Here is a 15,093-nt window from a genome sequence, read left to right as displayed (position 1 = left end):
ACAGGTACGCGCGAAGGTGCAAAACTCTGATTGGTAGCGCAGAAGACTCGCAGCAAGAAACTACTCGATTCCGACACCTACCTACGTGGACCATTTGATATCACACGACCTCTCTCCAGCAGGCCTTGACCACGTATGGTCTTGGACAAGCAGTTCTCCCAACATTCCATCGTCTAAGAAAAGAAATAATAAAGCACACAACATGCCTTCGAGCTCTGTTTAAACTTGCGATCAACTTCGCATCCAAACACAAACACACGCCAGCAATTACGACAAAGAGCAGAAATGTCTCCAAATCTTAAGCCACTTTTATTACCACAATTGGTGGAGGAGCGAAGGAAAAGAGAAAGCATCATGGACTCGGATATGGACCTTGCATCGTCCTCTTTCCATTCTCAAACTTCATCTTCTTCTGAGATACCTTCACCCGTTACGTCCACCTTCTCCAATCGAGGGCATCTAAGGTATCCAAGCTCAACTTCGTCAATCGAATCGACTCATCAAAACCCAGCAACAGACAGCCCGTCTTCACCAATATTCGCCACTTCAAAAACTAGCAAACGATCACTACCCGATGTACAGGAGGAACCTCATGAACGCGAGGAAGAGTTTGAAATGTTTGACGTTGCAAACGAACTCTACGATTGCTTGTGTAAGTTTCTCTACCGCGGGGCTAGGTAGTAAATGATTGCTAATGTTGGGATAATGAATAGGCGACAGCCAGGAATGCCTGCACAGAGAGTCCATGGCGCAAAGCTCAGAACAATTACCTATGCGACAAGATTTTGATTATGATCTGGCTGAGGGGTTCTTGAGCGACGGAGATTTTGCATTGAGCCCCCGATATAAAAAACGAAGAGCAAACGAGATTGCACTCAATGGCCTGGCGACACGTTTTGGCACTCGGTTTCCCTCATTCTCGCGAAAATGGCGGCTTGGAAAGGGGGCAAGCTCTACTTCACCTACCTCGGAATCTCAACGAGAGAACACAACTTCTCAAACCGCGTCAAGTCGGTCCTCTTCAGTATCAAACTCAGTACGACAAGCATTTGAACCGGCACTTGAGCCTCAAATGCCCCCAACGCCTACCAGGAGCCTCTTCGGTAGCCGAGAAGACGTTTCGATTACTGCTCCCATAGACATCGAGAAGGCGAACAATGATGGTGGGGAGCGTGAGGAGAACTTTGCAACGACGCCACTACTTCCGCCACTAATGACTGATGCGGCGGCCCACAACAAGCACGTCTGGAAGCAATCCCCATTGCAGTCACCATCGGTCGCCGAATCCAAGGACCCATTTTCTGGTCCCATAACGCCAATTGACTCTATCACTACTCCGCAATTCCAGGGAATTCCCTCGCCGCCGCTAAGCTCCAAGCCATCGATCTCATCATTCCATCGCGGCACTACTACCCGCCCCGGACAGCTTTGTCCCTCCTCGGAAATTCCCCCCATTGTCATTGCCGACCCCAACGATGAATGGGCAAACAAGCTCGGCCACGCCAACTTCACTATCTATCCAGAACCTTACGTACCTGAAGATTTCGACCTGGAAGCGTGCCGACAACTGCGCTCAAACTGGGACCTGGCAAGATGTAACTATACTAAGCATCTCGTCCGTACTGGCGAACATTACGGCGCAACGTCAAAGACCTACAAACTCACCGAAGAGAAATGGGCCAGCGTTGATGCAACCTGGCGCAAGTATAACGATCTTACAATCGGTTACACTGCCCAAAGTAGTGGCGACGCGTTCGCAACCCTGAAACACACCAAAATCGAGGGAAGTGCAAACAATATAATGACGCGCATTCCATCACTCAACGATCCCCGCAGTGAGGGCAAGTTCCCACAACTAGGCGACGAAGACATTATAGGGCCTATGGTGCAGGTCGCCGCCAAACTCCAACGAAGTCCTAGCAAGAAAGCCAAGCTCTTCAAGTACTTGGCGGAAAAATTCCCCGCCAATCTAGGACGCTCATAATCATAGACTTGATCGACATTGCATATCATGTCACACGGCCTACACATTCGATTCTCCTGTCAATTTTTTGACTACCTTTTTTGTTCTTTGCAACAACATGACGAATCTCACGAACTGCAGCCGCATTGTTTTTTTCTTTGCCTTGCAAATATCAGATACCCACGCTCCTTAGCAAGCTACGTTCCTTTGAATTGGCTTTCTTTACCGACTTGAACTTATTGTATACTTTTTATTGATAAAGTCTATATCTTATTGTGTATCTTCTTTTTGTTGTGTTGGCGCTAGATATATTAGACGTGGACTTGTGGGATTTTAGACGGGTGAAAAAAGTACAGGTGCAAACTTAAAGATGCATTGGACTGGGGAAAAGAGTATGGCGCATCCTATAGAAAAGGTGTACTATAGGTAAGGGTAGCATTCAGGATGAGAAGAGAAGATAAGAGAGAAATGCAGAGGCTCTCTGTTGAAAACGGAGAGCGGGAGTTTTAAAAATTATTCATTGATTTTGGTTTGAGTAGCATGGCGGCTATTACCTTCAAATCCTACTAGGGTTTCGTTTGGGAGAGCGCAGTCTTTTAGTGTCATCTCGGAGGAACGAATGGGCGCTTGTAGATATATGATCGAATGGTGGTGGATGAGATGAGGGAGATAAACAAGAATAAAACCATACAAAAAACAAAAAAAAAAAAACCAAAGCCCCTTTCAATTGAGCAATGTCACTGTGATCAGAAGAGAAAGATTATATTGTTTCGAGTGTTGTTAAAACAAGAGTCCGATGATGGCGTTCAATGTCATCTCTCTTATTATAATCGCCCTACTTTGCGTTTAAGTTTCTTAACCCTCTCTTTTCCACCGAAGAGGCTGAGTGTCTCTCTCTCCTCTCCCTCTTTATCTCGCATTATCATCATGTACAACATATCCCCTCCCCGCGGTCTCTCTTCTCAACATCATTCCATTCGAATTCAAATAACTCCCCCTCATGCAGTCTAGACTATCATCTCACCAAGAAGTATTGCTCCCTAACCTCAGTAAGTGGATATCAACATCCCTTATCTCTACCAGCATAGCGCCTTTTTCTGTTTCGTCCCGGCCATTGAAGCAAATGTGAAGAATAATAGTAGCTCGTATACGGCGCTCCTTCGTGGTGTTTACGTTTGGGACTTACGAAAGCCCTGGAATGCAAATACTATAACGGATTGATACCAAGAAGTGATACTGTATACGTTAGTACCGAAATTGTGTATTCTCGAAATATATAATCGCCACGTCGTGAGGAATATGATTTGAGAGTTGGGTGAAGGAATATGCTTCAATTATCGTCGCAACATTTCGCAGGATTTGATGCATGTTTTAGGAAGGCGGTTAAATGTATTCTGTTCTGAAATGGATGTAAGATTAAGAGTATGTTATACTTGTTGGCGGGGAGTATAGAAAAGCTAGGAGATTTAGGGAGTGAAATAATTTGGAGTGATATAAGGAATGTTTATGGCTTTTCATTATAGACTGACCCAGCAGCCTCTTTCCTTAGTGCGTTCGTGGATATCCTACTACATAACCTCCTGGTTATGTTCTACCTTGAATAATAGTTGATAGGCTCTCAATTTAGACAGGGCCGATATCGAAATGCTTCTCCGAAATCAACATCGGATGCCGTTTCCAAACCCCAAGACGCGTAATAATTGTACACCGGACGTTGAACATTAACATATCTCATGATTCATCTTCAGCCTCATCATCTTCATCATCTTCCTCGACCCCATCACCACCACCTTCAGCATCACTATCCTCGTCGTCGCTGCTTCCCGAACCCTCACTCTCTCCATCACTCCCCGGGTCGTAATCCTCTTCTTCTTCATCCTCCTCGTCCATAGCAGCCTGTTCCGCCTCAGCAGCCGCTCGTTCAAGCTCGCCAGATTCAGCATGCCCGACCACATTGCCCTCCTCATCCTTCACCACGTTGACATTCAGCCTCTTGGCCTTCCTCTGCTCCGCCATACTCTTATCCATCAGTCCATGCCTCTTGACAAACGCATCGATACCACCAAAATCCTCCTGATCCAACATCGCGAACTCAAACTCTTCTACTGCTTCCTCGTCCCCTTCCGAACTAGTCTCCATCCCCACCTCCACGTTCATATTAAAAGTCCGCTGCAAAACATTCAAATAACTGACCGCCGAAATCCTGTCATGCGGTAGAAATAGCAAGGGTTTCTTGAAACCCCATAATATACCATTAGGTAGAAAGAAAAGGTACCCATCTTTTGAACCCCGGAACCCCTTCACAAACACAGCCTTCTCACCAGGTCGATGGGGTTGCCTCAATTCGCTAGCAAAGAGCTTCTCGTCCGCCTGTGTAATCTTCACATTATTGCCTACAGCCTTCAGCCGTGAAGTGATAGCCCAATCGAATAAAGTCTTGTAGTCATCAGATACAGCAGCTGCATCTTTGCCGGTGATGGTACCAGGCTTGGGCGCTGTGTCCGGGACTGTGAAGACGATGGGGTCGGGAATGGATGAGGTGGGCTTGGAGGGTGTTATAGAGGAGGAGCGTGGAAAGAGGATGTAGTTGTGTTGTTTTTGGGTCTTTTCGGGAACGGGCAGGCGGAATGCGTATTCTATACCGGTTCTTAAATATCAGCAGAAATTCAAGATGCAGTATACAGGGAATGGAGATCAGATGAAACATACCGATATCTTTCCACGCAAAACTGATGCCAGCAACTGGTTCACTGGAGTCTGGTAACCGCGCATAGAGGTGCGAGGCCGTGAAGCAGAGCGTGTATTTCTTGCGCTGGGGTATCACGACTGAGATGTCTTTTACTTCGAGGAGTACGGGATCGTTGCCGCTTGCTGCTGCTCCATTTGCAGTTTTGGCATGGCTGTTTGTGATATTTGGGGGCCCGTCATCTAGTTTGCGCTTTTTGGACGCTGGTTCTGAAGAGGATGGGACAGCGAGGCTGGTGATGTGGAGAGAGATTTGATTGAACAATTCGATGTATGCATCGCCGACTGTAGAGGAGTCAGTTATTGAACACCACGCATACCTGGGTGAGTGACAAATGACACAACTAAATGTCTTATTTCAAACGAACCACTAACTGTTGGACACAAAAGAGCTGTGAACAGGCGACCCAGGACAATCTGAACGAGTCATTGTAATCCAGGAGACGGGAAAAGATGCCTTGCAACTCCTTCCAGTTCCTGGTAGGTTAAACACACATTTGCGGTGGAATATGATAATATACTAAACGGGACAGAAAGATGGCGGTTATGGAAGCCAAGGCTGTGAGAGCTTACCTGCAGCTTTTTGGATTGCGGTTTGGAGATCAGGACGACCTTGGAAGGCGGCCTGGAGACTTTGCTGGTCTAACGCGATGCCCATTCTGATGTTTTAGGATCACAGGCAGAGGCTCATTAGCTGCCTTTCGGTGTTGATAAAGGAAGAAAGGGAACGGGGAGGTAGTGACGCGAAAACAAGCCTCCCGCAGACGCGATCTCGGTTCTGGTGCATGGAAAGTCAGCCTTGTCAGGGGGTGAACAGCAACGGCTTGATGGTATATATTTTGAACGAAGACAATTTCGTTGGTTTCTGAATTTCATCTAAATTACTTAGTGCAATATTCACGGCAGTACGACAATGTGTATTTAAACTTGAAGCACATGTTCATTGAGCGTCGAAACGGCTAATATGTCCCCGGAAGCGTTCATCAAAGTAATCTCTCGCCAGGTGCCGCTACAGTATCTCTAATCCTTTGCACCCATATTGTCAACTGAATAGCCTCTGATCTTCCAGAGCTTAGGAATACTCAGACCCATCACCACGTTCCATGGATACACGTTGTAATCTATCCCCATGGATCTCATCCGAACGGCCATTACTTCTTCGCGGCATCCAGCTTATCAACAACGTCCCACATGTCCCCCAGAACGTCTTCGTCTTCCTCTTTCTACTCTTCCAGTGCATTATCCAGCGTGTCAGTGAAAGTTCTGGTTTCCTCCTTCAACCTAGCAATGTCGCCCCTCATCTCGGTCATGATATCGTTACGAATCCGAGTACCATGATGGGCACTGAGAGCGGCAATAACTGTGCAAAATAGTATGTACATGTTCCCAAAGATGAGAAGATGGGATATAAGAAGGCAAAATCTATTTTGGTGTGTCGCTCTTTCCTCTTTTTGTATTTCGTTAAAATCCACGTACCAGGACAACCTCTTTATCAAATTTTAATATTCCCGCACCAGCCCAGATCCTGTAATTTCGATGTGGAGGATCATGTCCTGGATGTTGAAACTGGGTAGTAGTGGTGTAAGGAAGACGCTTCAGAGTATTGACCTTCTTGATCTCCAAGCACGTACTTCTGTAGTTAGAAGCATGGGGAAAGAGTGGCGAGCATAGAAGGAACCAATGGAATTGAGTTTGGAGATGGAGATATCTTCCATGTTGAAGGATCATGAAAAAGTACAAAGGAGCTCGAAACACAAGACAGAACTCTCAAAATTCTGCTCTCGAGTCCTGCCTATTCAGCAACTGATCTCATGTTCAACTTCATCCCGCATGCTCGGTATCCGATACCGAACACATGTGCTCCGTGACAGCTTTAAATTGCTTTATCAAGCTGAAGAGTTTTAGCAAAGGCCACCAGCATCAGTAGTGGGCAGATACAAAGACCTGAGAGATACTTGTACGCTCTCGAGACATCTAATGAAGTCGAAGCAACGTCGTTATAGTGGTCCCGGTACACAGTTTCGGCATCTTTAAAGACCACAAAAGATGAGGCCGTCGCTTGGCGGTCTCTTGCTTTGTTTTTAATTTGTTGGCAAGCGTAGTTGCATCCGCAGAATATTCCGCGATGAAAAATACATCTGACCGCTCATATCAATCAAGTCATTTCGACCAGGTGGTATCCGGTTATTGTCTAAAAGAAAGTCTTACACGAATATATGAATTGTAGGTGGAGGCTGTTCACTCGTAGATTTGATGCCTTTGAGGTGAACGGCAACGACCGACACCGACCCACCAAGACAAAGTCACACGTCGTCACGCTAGTCGGCCAACGACATTCAATGTTCCTCAGGTAAATAGCTCGACTCGACGGCAACCCTCTCACAACAAAAACAAAGTCAAAGTCAAACAGCCTTTCAAACAAACAAGTTCCTCGGCTACCGATTCTCTTGACTGGTATCTCAACGAGGCCTCTAGCAACTATGAACGTCTTGCTACAGCCATCCCATCCGTCGTCATTCTCAGAGTTCCCTCAACATTACGACCACACCCCAAGTAAGGACCTGCGATATTTGTCTTTACTGCTTTCACACACACTGACATCCAGCCACCTAATAGTTTCCCCACACGCCCAAGCCTCAAGAATGAGCACTAGAAAGCGGAAAGCCGACGACGATGGCCTCGACGAAAACATGTCCATCTCGCCCCAAAACTCCCCCGCTTTTGCTTCTCGACCTCTTGCTCGCCCTGCAAAGAAAGTTAGAGCCAACGAGGTGACTGGCCGTCCTCTTGCCCTTCCCCGCCTCCTCGAAACCCTCGATGCACAATCTCTGCGAAATGTTCTCCAAACAATATGTGAACGACACCCACAAATCGGTGCAGAGGTTGTGTCGTCAGCACCTAGGCCCTCTATTACCGCAACACTCGAAGTTCTCTCTCAATATCAAGAGAAGCTACGAGAAGCCTTCCCATTTGGCGGCAATTCTAGTTCCGATTATGCCTACAACCGTGTCAAGCAACCTTTGGTAGATCTGATCGGCGCTTTGACCGACTTTACACCTCACTACCTCCCTCCGAACGAGAATCAAACAACCATCTCCCTCAACTTCCTCGACAGTGCAACGAAAGTGGTCCACGATCTCCCTGAATGGGATAGCCAGTCACACAAATACCACAAGGATAACGCATATGATGAGATCTCGAGGGCTTGGGCATTGGTAGTCAGCGAGGCATCAAAGAAAGGTGGTGGGTTTCAGTTGCACTCGGGAGGATGGGACCAGAGGCTTGCAAAGCACAATGAGCAGAGTGGAGGGCGCATGCAGGTTGCTGTAAATGCTCTTGGATCAAACCTTGGTTGGATGGGTGGAAACGCGAGCACGGGCTCGGGAGATCGTGAATCCATCCGCAACCAGTTATTGTCTGGCAGTTATGGTACGAATATGCCTGTCCAGGTGGGGCGTTGGTAGGGGATACTGAAGAGCTGTGTGCAGGAAGTTGAGACCAAGAGTTGATTCGGTATACATACAAAGAAGTGCGAAGGTTGTCATATGGGGGAGCAACATAGACGGTGGCAACTACACGGCGTATTGTGTTTAAGGAGATATCAGTTCGATGACCGTATCATTCACGAAGTTTACGACAAGTGCATTTTATTTTGTGGGCTCCTGGAAGAGCATTATTGGGAGTTATGGCATGGGATAGCTTTGATTTTACTGCATGCGGGGTTTGGAGCAGTAGTGGTCACTCGACTTCTGGCGCACACTCTTTCAATCATAGCGAAAATTCATTTCCGACACGCTGGTTATCTCAAGTATGGAATGATAGGGAGTCCAATTAAATTCTCCTGTCTATGGAACCAAATCGGCACAAGGTCTCATAGTCCCTGTTGCCCTTCTTCTACACTGATCAATATACTTGTAGCCCCGTTCAAGTCATATTCTCATAATTATACTAGTGATATGTAAAATCTGATGTAGAATGTGAAAGTTTACTAAACCCTCCTTGTCCACTTAATCCTCTTATGAAATCCCAGAGCTCTGATTCGATGCTTCACAGTGTGGGGAAAGTAAGTTGCCGCAGCCTTGCATCATTTTCATTTTTGTTACTCACATGCAAGCTCAAAAATTCTTGAGTACGCCAATAAATTTTCCAATGTAAGTAGTTACCTCTGATTTTTCCCGTCAAAATCTTCACTCATTTTGGAACTCCTCAATTGACCCTCAGCTAACTCAATCCTCAAGATGCCGTCTACAAAATCAATCCGTCCTGCTGGACGAGCTCTCAAACAGCTTTCCCAGCTACAAAAACGCACCTACTCAAACACCCCCTCCAGCCCAGCCCAACCACTCACTTCCCCATTCGCCCCCAGACATCTCCTCTCAATCGCAGACCTGACGCCCGCCGAATTCAGCGCCCTCCTCAGCAATGCTTCGTCCCACAAAGCCGCCATAAAGTCCGGAGTCACACCTGCAGCCCTGGTCGGCAAGCTCTCTGGGCAGACCATCGCCTTGATGTTCAGCAAACGCAGCACACGCACGCGCGTCAGCACAGAAGCAGCCGTCACGTCCATGGGCGGCCACCCCATGTTCCTGGGCAGTGGAGATATACAGTTAGGCGTCAATGAGAGTCTCTATGACACATCCGTCGTAATCTCCTCCATGGTATCCGCCATGGTCGCGCGCGTAAATGCACACGCCGAAGTGGCAGATCTAGCCAAGCACTCCTCAGTGCCTGTCATCAACGCGCTGTCTGCGGATTTCCACCCCCTGCAGACCATCGCTGATTTCGTCACGATCCAAGAGACGTTCGGCAAGGAGAAAGTACAAGGATTGAAGGTTGCTTGGGTGGGCGATGCGAATAATGTGCTGTTCGATCTGGCGATTGGGTGTTTGAAGATGGGGGTTGATATCGCTGTTGCTGCGCCGGCTGGTTATACGATTCCCGCTGCCATGAAACAGCTGATTCTCGCGTCTGCGCCAGAAGGCTCTACTGCCAAGCTCACCGAGACCAATGTACCCGAAGAGGCAATCAAGGATTCTAATATCCTTGTCACGGATACGTGGATTAGTATGGGGCAGGAAGAGGAGAGTGCTAAGCGTCTGAAAGCTTTCGCTGGTTACCAGATCACGGAAGAGCTTGCCAAGAGAGGGGGAGCGAAGGATGGCTGGCGGTTTATGCATTGTCTGCCTAGACATAGCGAGGAGGTTGATGACGAGGTCTTTTATGGGAAGAGGAGCTTGGTGTTTCCCGAGGCGGAGAATAGGCTGTGGGCTGCTATCTCTGCGTTGGAGGGGTTTGTTGTCAATAAGGGGAAGATTGTCTGAGGGTTTGTTTTGAAGCATGGCGTTTAGGGGCGGGAAAAGCGGGATTTCTGGTATAAAAAGCGTGAATAATATAAGTTCCAAGTTTCTACTCGATGTATTGGAAATATCCCCCCTTCTTTGATTTTGCCGAGTTTGCTGCCTTGTCAAAAGTCTCAGTATGTTCTCATCTTTGCAAGTGCAGACGAGGCAACTGTCAACATTTAGCAGCGGTTTTTCTGCTTCATTGTCAAATGCAGCACACATTCGTAGGATGATTCTTGACCTGCGACTTTCTCATTCTTTTCATTTAGATCTCCTAAACAATAGAGTCATTCATGCATTTCAGTCCTTTGTTCATTAATACTAGGTAAACGATTGAAAGTTCATCTTCACACAGAAACTTTCTCGTATACCTTGACTCCGTAGGCTAGCGCTCTTTTTCGTCTTCTTTCCTACTATACCTCTTTATTCCCGTTTCAAAAATATCTGATGCCCCTCGATACACATCTCATATATTTGAAAGCGCTGCAAAGTCTTTTCCGACGCGGCAACCATGGATGGCGTGTCTGTTGACTGACATGAACAATTTAGACGAAATAAATATGTATGTATGTGAAGAGAGCTGTTTTGAGCTACTAGCATCCAACAAGCAAGTACACGCGTTCGGTTGCCTATATATGGGACGAGGCGGCGTTGTCGGCGACAAGTTCCTAGTTTGCGGCACTAAGAATTGCATATTGTAGATATCAGATCCGGAAACACGACGATCCAGCTACGGACTACAGAATAAGTCTCTTTGACTAGCTAAGGACTTGCTTCACTCTCGTGGCCGGGAAGAAGCTCGAGCTCGTCCATTAGTAACGCCGGTGCCTTCATGATCGAATCGGTACTCCGAAATGGACATATATGTGATGGCAATACCCATACAGCAAGGGAGATATACTTCATGGATCCGCGGAGGGACAAAGGGGTTTAGTGTGGTCTTGCTGAAGCCTGGATCGATACTATGCTAGTTACCAGGGCATTGTACTACTTGTGAGGGGTATACATTCTGCTAGGAGTGAGCTTTTATTAGAGTATCTGGCTTTGGTTTTCAAGGCTTCTAAGCTCCTAAAAATCTTGATGATTTACCTTTTTTGGATACTCTCTTGATTAGAAGTGGGGCACTTAATTTCCGATTTGCGTATAGATATATGTTCATTCCAAACACTGAAAAGAGGGTGGGGAAATAGGCTGAATGGCCTTTGCTTTTGAAAGCGGGAAAGTTCCCACGTACTACTTGCCACTTGATTACTCACAAGGGAACCATATGGATTGAAATCAGATTTAGGCCTTGGCTTCATGTTTGTGTAATTAAAATACCTCGTAATCTACAAGCCATCTCGTGGCCGCAGATTTCCTTAAAGCAAATGGGTATATCGGTATATCCTTTAGCAACGCCGCGTACCTTCGCCTCGAGTAAGTGGAACCAGCCCTTCTTTATCATTCCCAGCCAGACAAGCAAGTCTACACCCATTCATACTGCCTATGCCATGCCATCAATAGCCATCATAATCACCGTGATATCCATTATAGCCTTGTTGTTTCCTAACCCAGAAAGGATGATACGTGCTCATATCGCGCTGCCCACTCAGTCCCAGTTCACCAGCCACGTTGACATAGCCTTCCGCGTTCACTTGCCCATCTTTAGTGATTCGCTTGATCGTATCCTCATCACCCTTCCACAAGGAGCGGCAGTAAACGCATCTGACGTCTTGTCCAGGCTTGGCTCGCGCCCACTGCTCGAAGCAATGGCGGTGCACATTCTGACCACATGCAGCCTTGCACCAAATAATATCGCGGCGAATATTCTCCGCCTCCTCGAACTCCATAGCGCACACGGGACAATCGCCGTCAATGGACTTGCGCTGGCCACCAGTATCGGTCGCAGTGGAAGGTGCATCATCTGATTTGGGAGGAGTGGGCGCGTTGGTGAAGATCTCGGTGAGCTCTGTGGTGAGAAACGCCAACTGATAGGCCAAATCCTCGCGAGCCTTAAGAACATTGACAAGAACCTACGAAGAACTCAATATTAAGAGCACTGTGAAGCAAGCTAGACTTACATAGACGATGTGTTTACACTGGTTTCCCTTTTCACTGTCAGGGCAACTGCACGTGGGTTCCTTGCTAACTGTGACTTGGTAGATGTTTCCAGTAGTACCAGCAATATCAAAGACTTCTTCCTCATGGGTACCATCTTGACTTGTATTCCTGTTCCTTTCGATCAAGAACATTTTCTGTGTCTTGACCCGATTTAACCGCTCCAAATAGCTCGCGGGAGCTTTCACCCTGGTCCGTCTCAATCGCTTCTCCTCAGGATCTTCACCCTTTTTCTTGCGAGCACGCTTAGGCTTTCTATCGTCAATACCAGCAAGAGCTGCTTGGGCAGCGGCTTCCGCAACCTCGTCATTGCCGTCATAAGTGGCACCTCCGTAGTCTTCATCCTCGTCGGAGTAGGCGGCTGCTATGCTCTTTCGCTTCTTCTCCGCGGGCTGGCAGCTGATTGCAGAAGCAGTATACTCAGTAAAGTTTGACACTGCTTCAGGTAACGCCATTTTGATGCCGTTAGAATTGAAAGGAAGTTACGAGAGGGTCAGTTGAAGCTTTGCAGCAAGTGTGGCGAGAGGAAGTCGCGCCCATGCGCGATATCACATGACCATATTTCCCCGCATATCACCCCGGAATCAACCTAGCGTACCCTGACATTAGATACCTCTCTCTTCATGAGATTCAAACGGTTACCACTACCATTGTCGGCTTCTTTCATAAAAGATTTTGCTTTTAAACCAGCTTATATGTTTGTTTTCTGAGTGCTGGGAATAAATTTTGGATCTCATACTTTCAGAGCACCTGACCTAACTCTGCCCTATCCCGTATCCAGCCTAGCTTCAAATCCTCAGCAACCCTCAAAAAAAAATCAGCCCGCTTCCTTTCTCCTCAGTCTTTATAAAACTTCCGGCGTTCTATTATACCCCTGAACTTGGCTCTCATTGACATCTATTGATGCGATGACTATACATATAGCCTCTTCATATTTCTGAACAGCCCAGAGTAACACGCCTTTTATAATCCCGAGTGCTCGAGTGCAAACTCTGGAAGCTCAGCGGGTTCGCTTAGTGCGTACATACTACTAAATATTGACCTCTATGGTATTAGTCCGAATGCGAGTTAATATAGACTCGGGAAGGAAGCATTGCTTAATATGGGGTTTGGGATCATTGGAAATAGTGGGATGACATGTTCAGATTAATAGTAGGATTGATCCTTCGTCAGCTCTTGGTTTCAGTTAGGTCAGCGTTTATCACAGATTGAATTAATTAATATAACAATTTGCTAGAATCATCTAAGCAGCATATGTGTACATTGCACGAGTTCATCATTCTATGCCAATCAAATATCAATGAACCCACCATCGGGTATCTCGTCAACATTAGTCACATTGACCTACCGCTGACCGTTCATCTTGCGGCGGAGGTCTGAGCTGGCCGGGCAAACCACTCACTGTACGCAGTCGGATTGGAAACCCCAATAATAGCCGAAAGCTCTTCAGCCCATGCTGAGGATCTATTCTGCAATAGTCCTCCCAAAAGGCTTTCCTCGCGGCAATGAAACTATCCTGCTTGGGAACGACGAACTTGCTAACAGTTTGCCATGGGTAGTTTTCTTCATCCAATCCTTTCCAGCGTACTCAACTAGTTGATCTTCGAGATTTTCTAAGAGCTGGACTTGGAATAGATATTCCGCTTCATGGTTTGCGTGGAATTCCTTTAGCTAGTCGCTCAAGATACGGCTTCACAACTTCTTCGTAGAGCTTTTCTGCGATTCGGAGGACGGGACCAGGGAGTATTTACAGACATAATTACCATCTCGGTAGGCAGACTGCGAGTACTGACGGGTTGATGCAACGAGCTATTAGTGTCGCTACCATATCGGAGAGTAGTGATTCAGGCGTTCGAGATGTGTTTCGAACTACGCGGGCTTATTGGAGATCAGCATTGAAGACTTTCCTAGCCAGGCCTCGAGGCTCTGGAATACAACTATCCAGAACTGGCTCGCCAGGTTCAGAACTGTAACGTATAGCCATTGGGTATTTAGGAGGAATAGAGATCAAGGTTTGTGTTAGATGATGAGGAAGTTCCTGGACGATAAGATCCCCTTTAACAATTCTCTGAGTCCTTGCTTGTGTGCCTGATACAATTGTTAATCAACATCCCTCGCGTCTTTTATTGACCTGACTTCTTGACTTACTACCATACATGTGTCTAGGTAAAGTTGTTATACTACACCTTTTATATGGTATTTATAATGTCAGCAACGGCTTGGATGTCTTCTGCCTCTTCTGGAAGCACTTTTTCCACTCCCAGGGCGCCCCATCGAACGTAAGGCCGAGAGCCCAGGTCCTTGGCTACCCGTCCACCGCCATATTGCTTGATATGCTTATATCCTTTCAAGAACGAGTCAAGTTGAAATACAGAAGAGAAAGTACAACAGACACCGTGGATATGCAAGTGGGGAAGGGCACGATGGGAATCAATACACTACCATCATATAACAATGCAATTCTGGGCATCTAGAAAGCGATGTGTTACTAAGAATATGGTGATACTAGTAGATCAATGACGAATGGTGAGTCGGCATAGCAGGCAGTGTGCCCCGCACTTTGCTTCACTGAAACCGCATTGGGAGAGGGGTGAGTCTCTGAGGCTAAATGTTTCAAACATTTTAAGCCATGAACTATGAATTAATTATGAAGAAATATATATAAATATGAATATGAATATAAATATAAACATAAATATAAACATAGTCAAAGTCCAAGTGAAGTTATGGATGTCTCAACGACACGTAATCGTCAGGAGGAGGAAGGAGGAAGGAATATCCGGAGGGATGAGGATCTGAAGAAGCGGATCTACTGTAGGGGTGTCGTGACCAGACGCGCAAGGGCGTGTTCGTAGCTCACTCATAAGCTCGTAAGGCGGCGTGCTAAGGCCCGAGAAGCGGCACCATTACGACAGTTCAACCGCCCAAAGGACAATTGTATGCTTC

General features: G+C 46.7%; 5 protein-coding genes across 5 annotated transcripts; 3 read left to right on the top strand and 2 right to left on the bottom strand.

Moving 5' to 3' along the window:
- Positions 1-285: 285 nt before the first annotated feature.
- On the top strand, positions 286-1,984 carry LHYA1_G000604 (uncharacterized protein; the record flags this gene model as incomplete). The annotated part of the gene is made up of 2 exons (XM_031145595.1): positions 286-652; positions 714-1,984. The coding sequence occupies 2 exons, from the start codon at positions 286-288 to the stop codon at positions 1,982-1,984; spliced, it is 1,638 nt and encodes a 545-aa protein (XP_031009336.1).
- Positions 1,985-3,694: 1,710 nt separating this feature from the next.
- On the bottom strand, positions 3,695-5,366 carry RTT106 (Histone chaperone; the record flags this gene model as incomplete). The annotated part of the gene is made up of 3 exons (XM_031145594.1): positions 3,695-4,599; positions 4,673-4,993; positions 5,282-5,366. 3 exons carry the CDS (start codon positions 5,364-5,366, stop codon positions 3,695-3,697), a joined length of 1,311 nt encoding a protein of 436 aa, XP_031009331.1.
- A 1,822-nt stretch (positions 5,367-7,188) lies between these two features.
- On the top strand, positions 7,189-8,172 carry sts1_1 (Tethering factor for nuclear proteasome; the record flags this gene model as incomplete). Its single annotated transcript, XM_031145593.1, has 2 exons — positions 7,189-7,261; positions 7,325-8,172. 2 exons carry the CDS (start codon positions 7,189-7,191, stop codon positions 8,170-8,172), a joined length of 921 nt encoding a protein of 306 aa, XP_031009330.1.
- Positions 8,173-8,946: 774 nt separating this feature from the next.
- argB (Ornithine carbamoyltransferase, mitochondrial) lies at positions 8,947-10,029 on the top strand (the record flags this gene model as incomplete). Its single annotated transcript, XM_031145592.1, has 1 exon — positions 8,947-10,029. The coding sequence occupies one exon, from the start codon at positions 8,947-8,949 to the stop codon at positions 10,027-10,029; it is 1,083 nt and encodes a 360-aa protein (XP_031009316.1).
- A 1,517-nt stretch (positions 10,030-11,546) lies between these two features.
- Zswim2 (E3 ubiquitin-protein ligase) lies at positions 11,547-12,602 on the bottom strand (the record flags this gene model as incomplete). The annotated part of the gene is made up of 2 exons (XM_031145591.1): positions 11,547-12,062; positions 12,111-12,602. 2 exons carry the CDS (start codon positions 12,600-12,602, stop codon positions 11,547-11,549), a joined length of 1,008 nt encoding a protein of 335 aa, XP_031009332.1.
- Positions 12,603-15,093: the final 2,491 nt, after the last annotated feature.

The sequence above is a fragment of the Lachnellula hyalina genome (assembly GCF_007821495.1).
Source record: "Lachnellula hyalina strain CBS 185.66 chromosome Unknown contig00006, whole genome shotgun sequence".
Classification (NCBI taxonomy): domain Eukaryota; kingdom Fungi; phylum Ascomycota; class Leotiomycetes; order Helotiales; family Lachnaceae; genus Lachnellula; species Lachnellula hyalina.
Note: the sequence above shows the minus strand (reverse complement) of the source record. Positions and strands in the feature narration are given on the sequence as shown.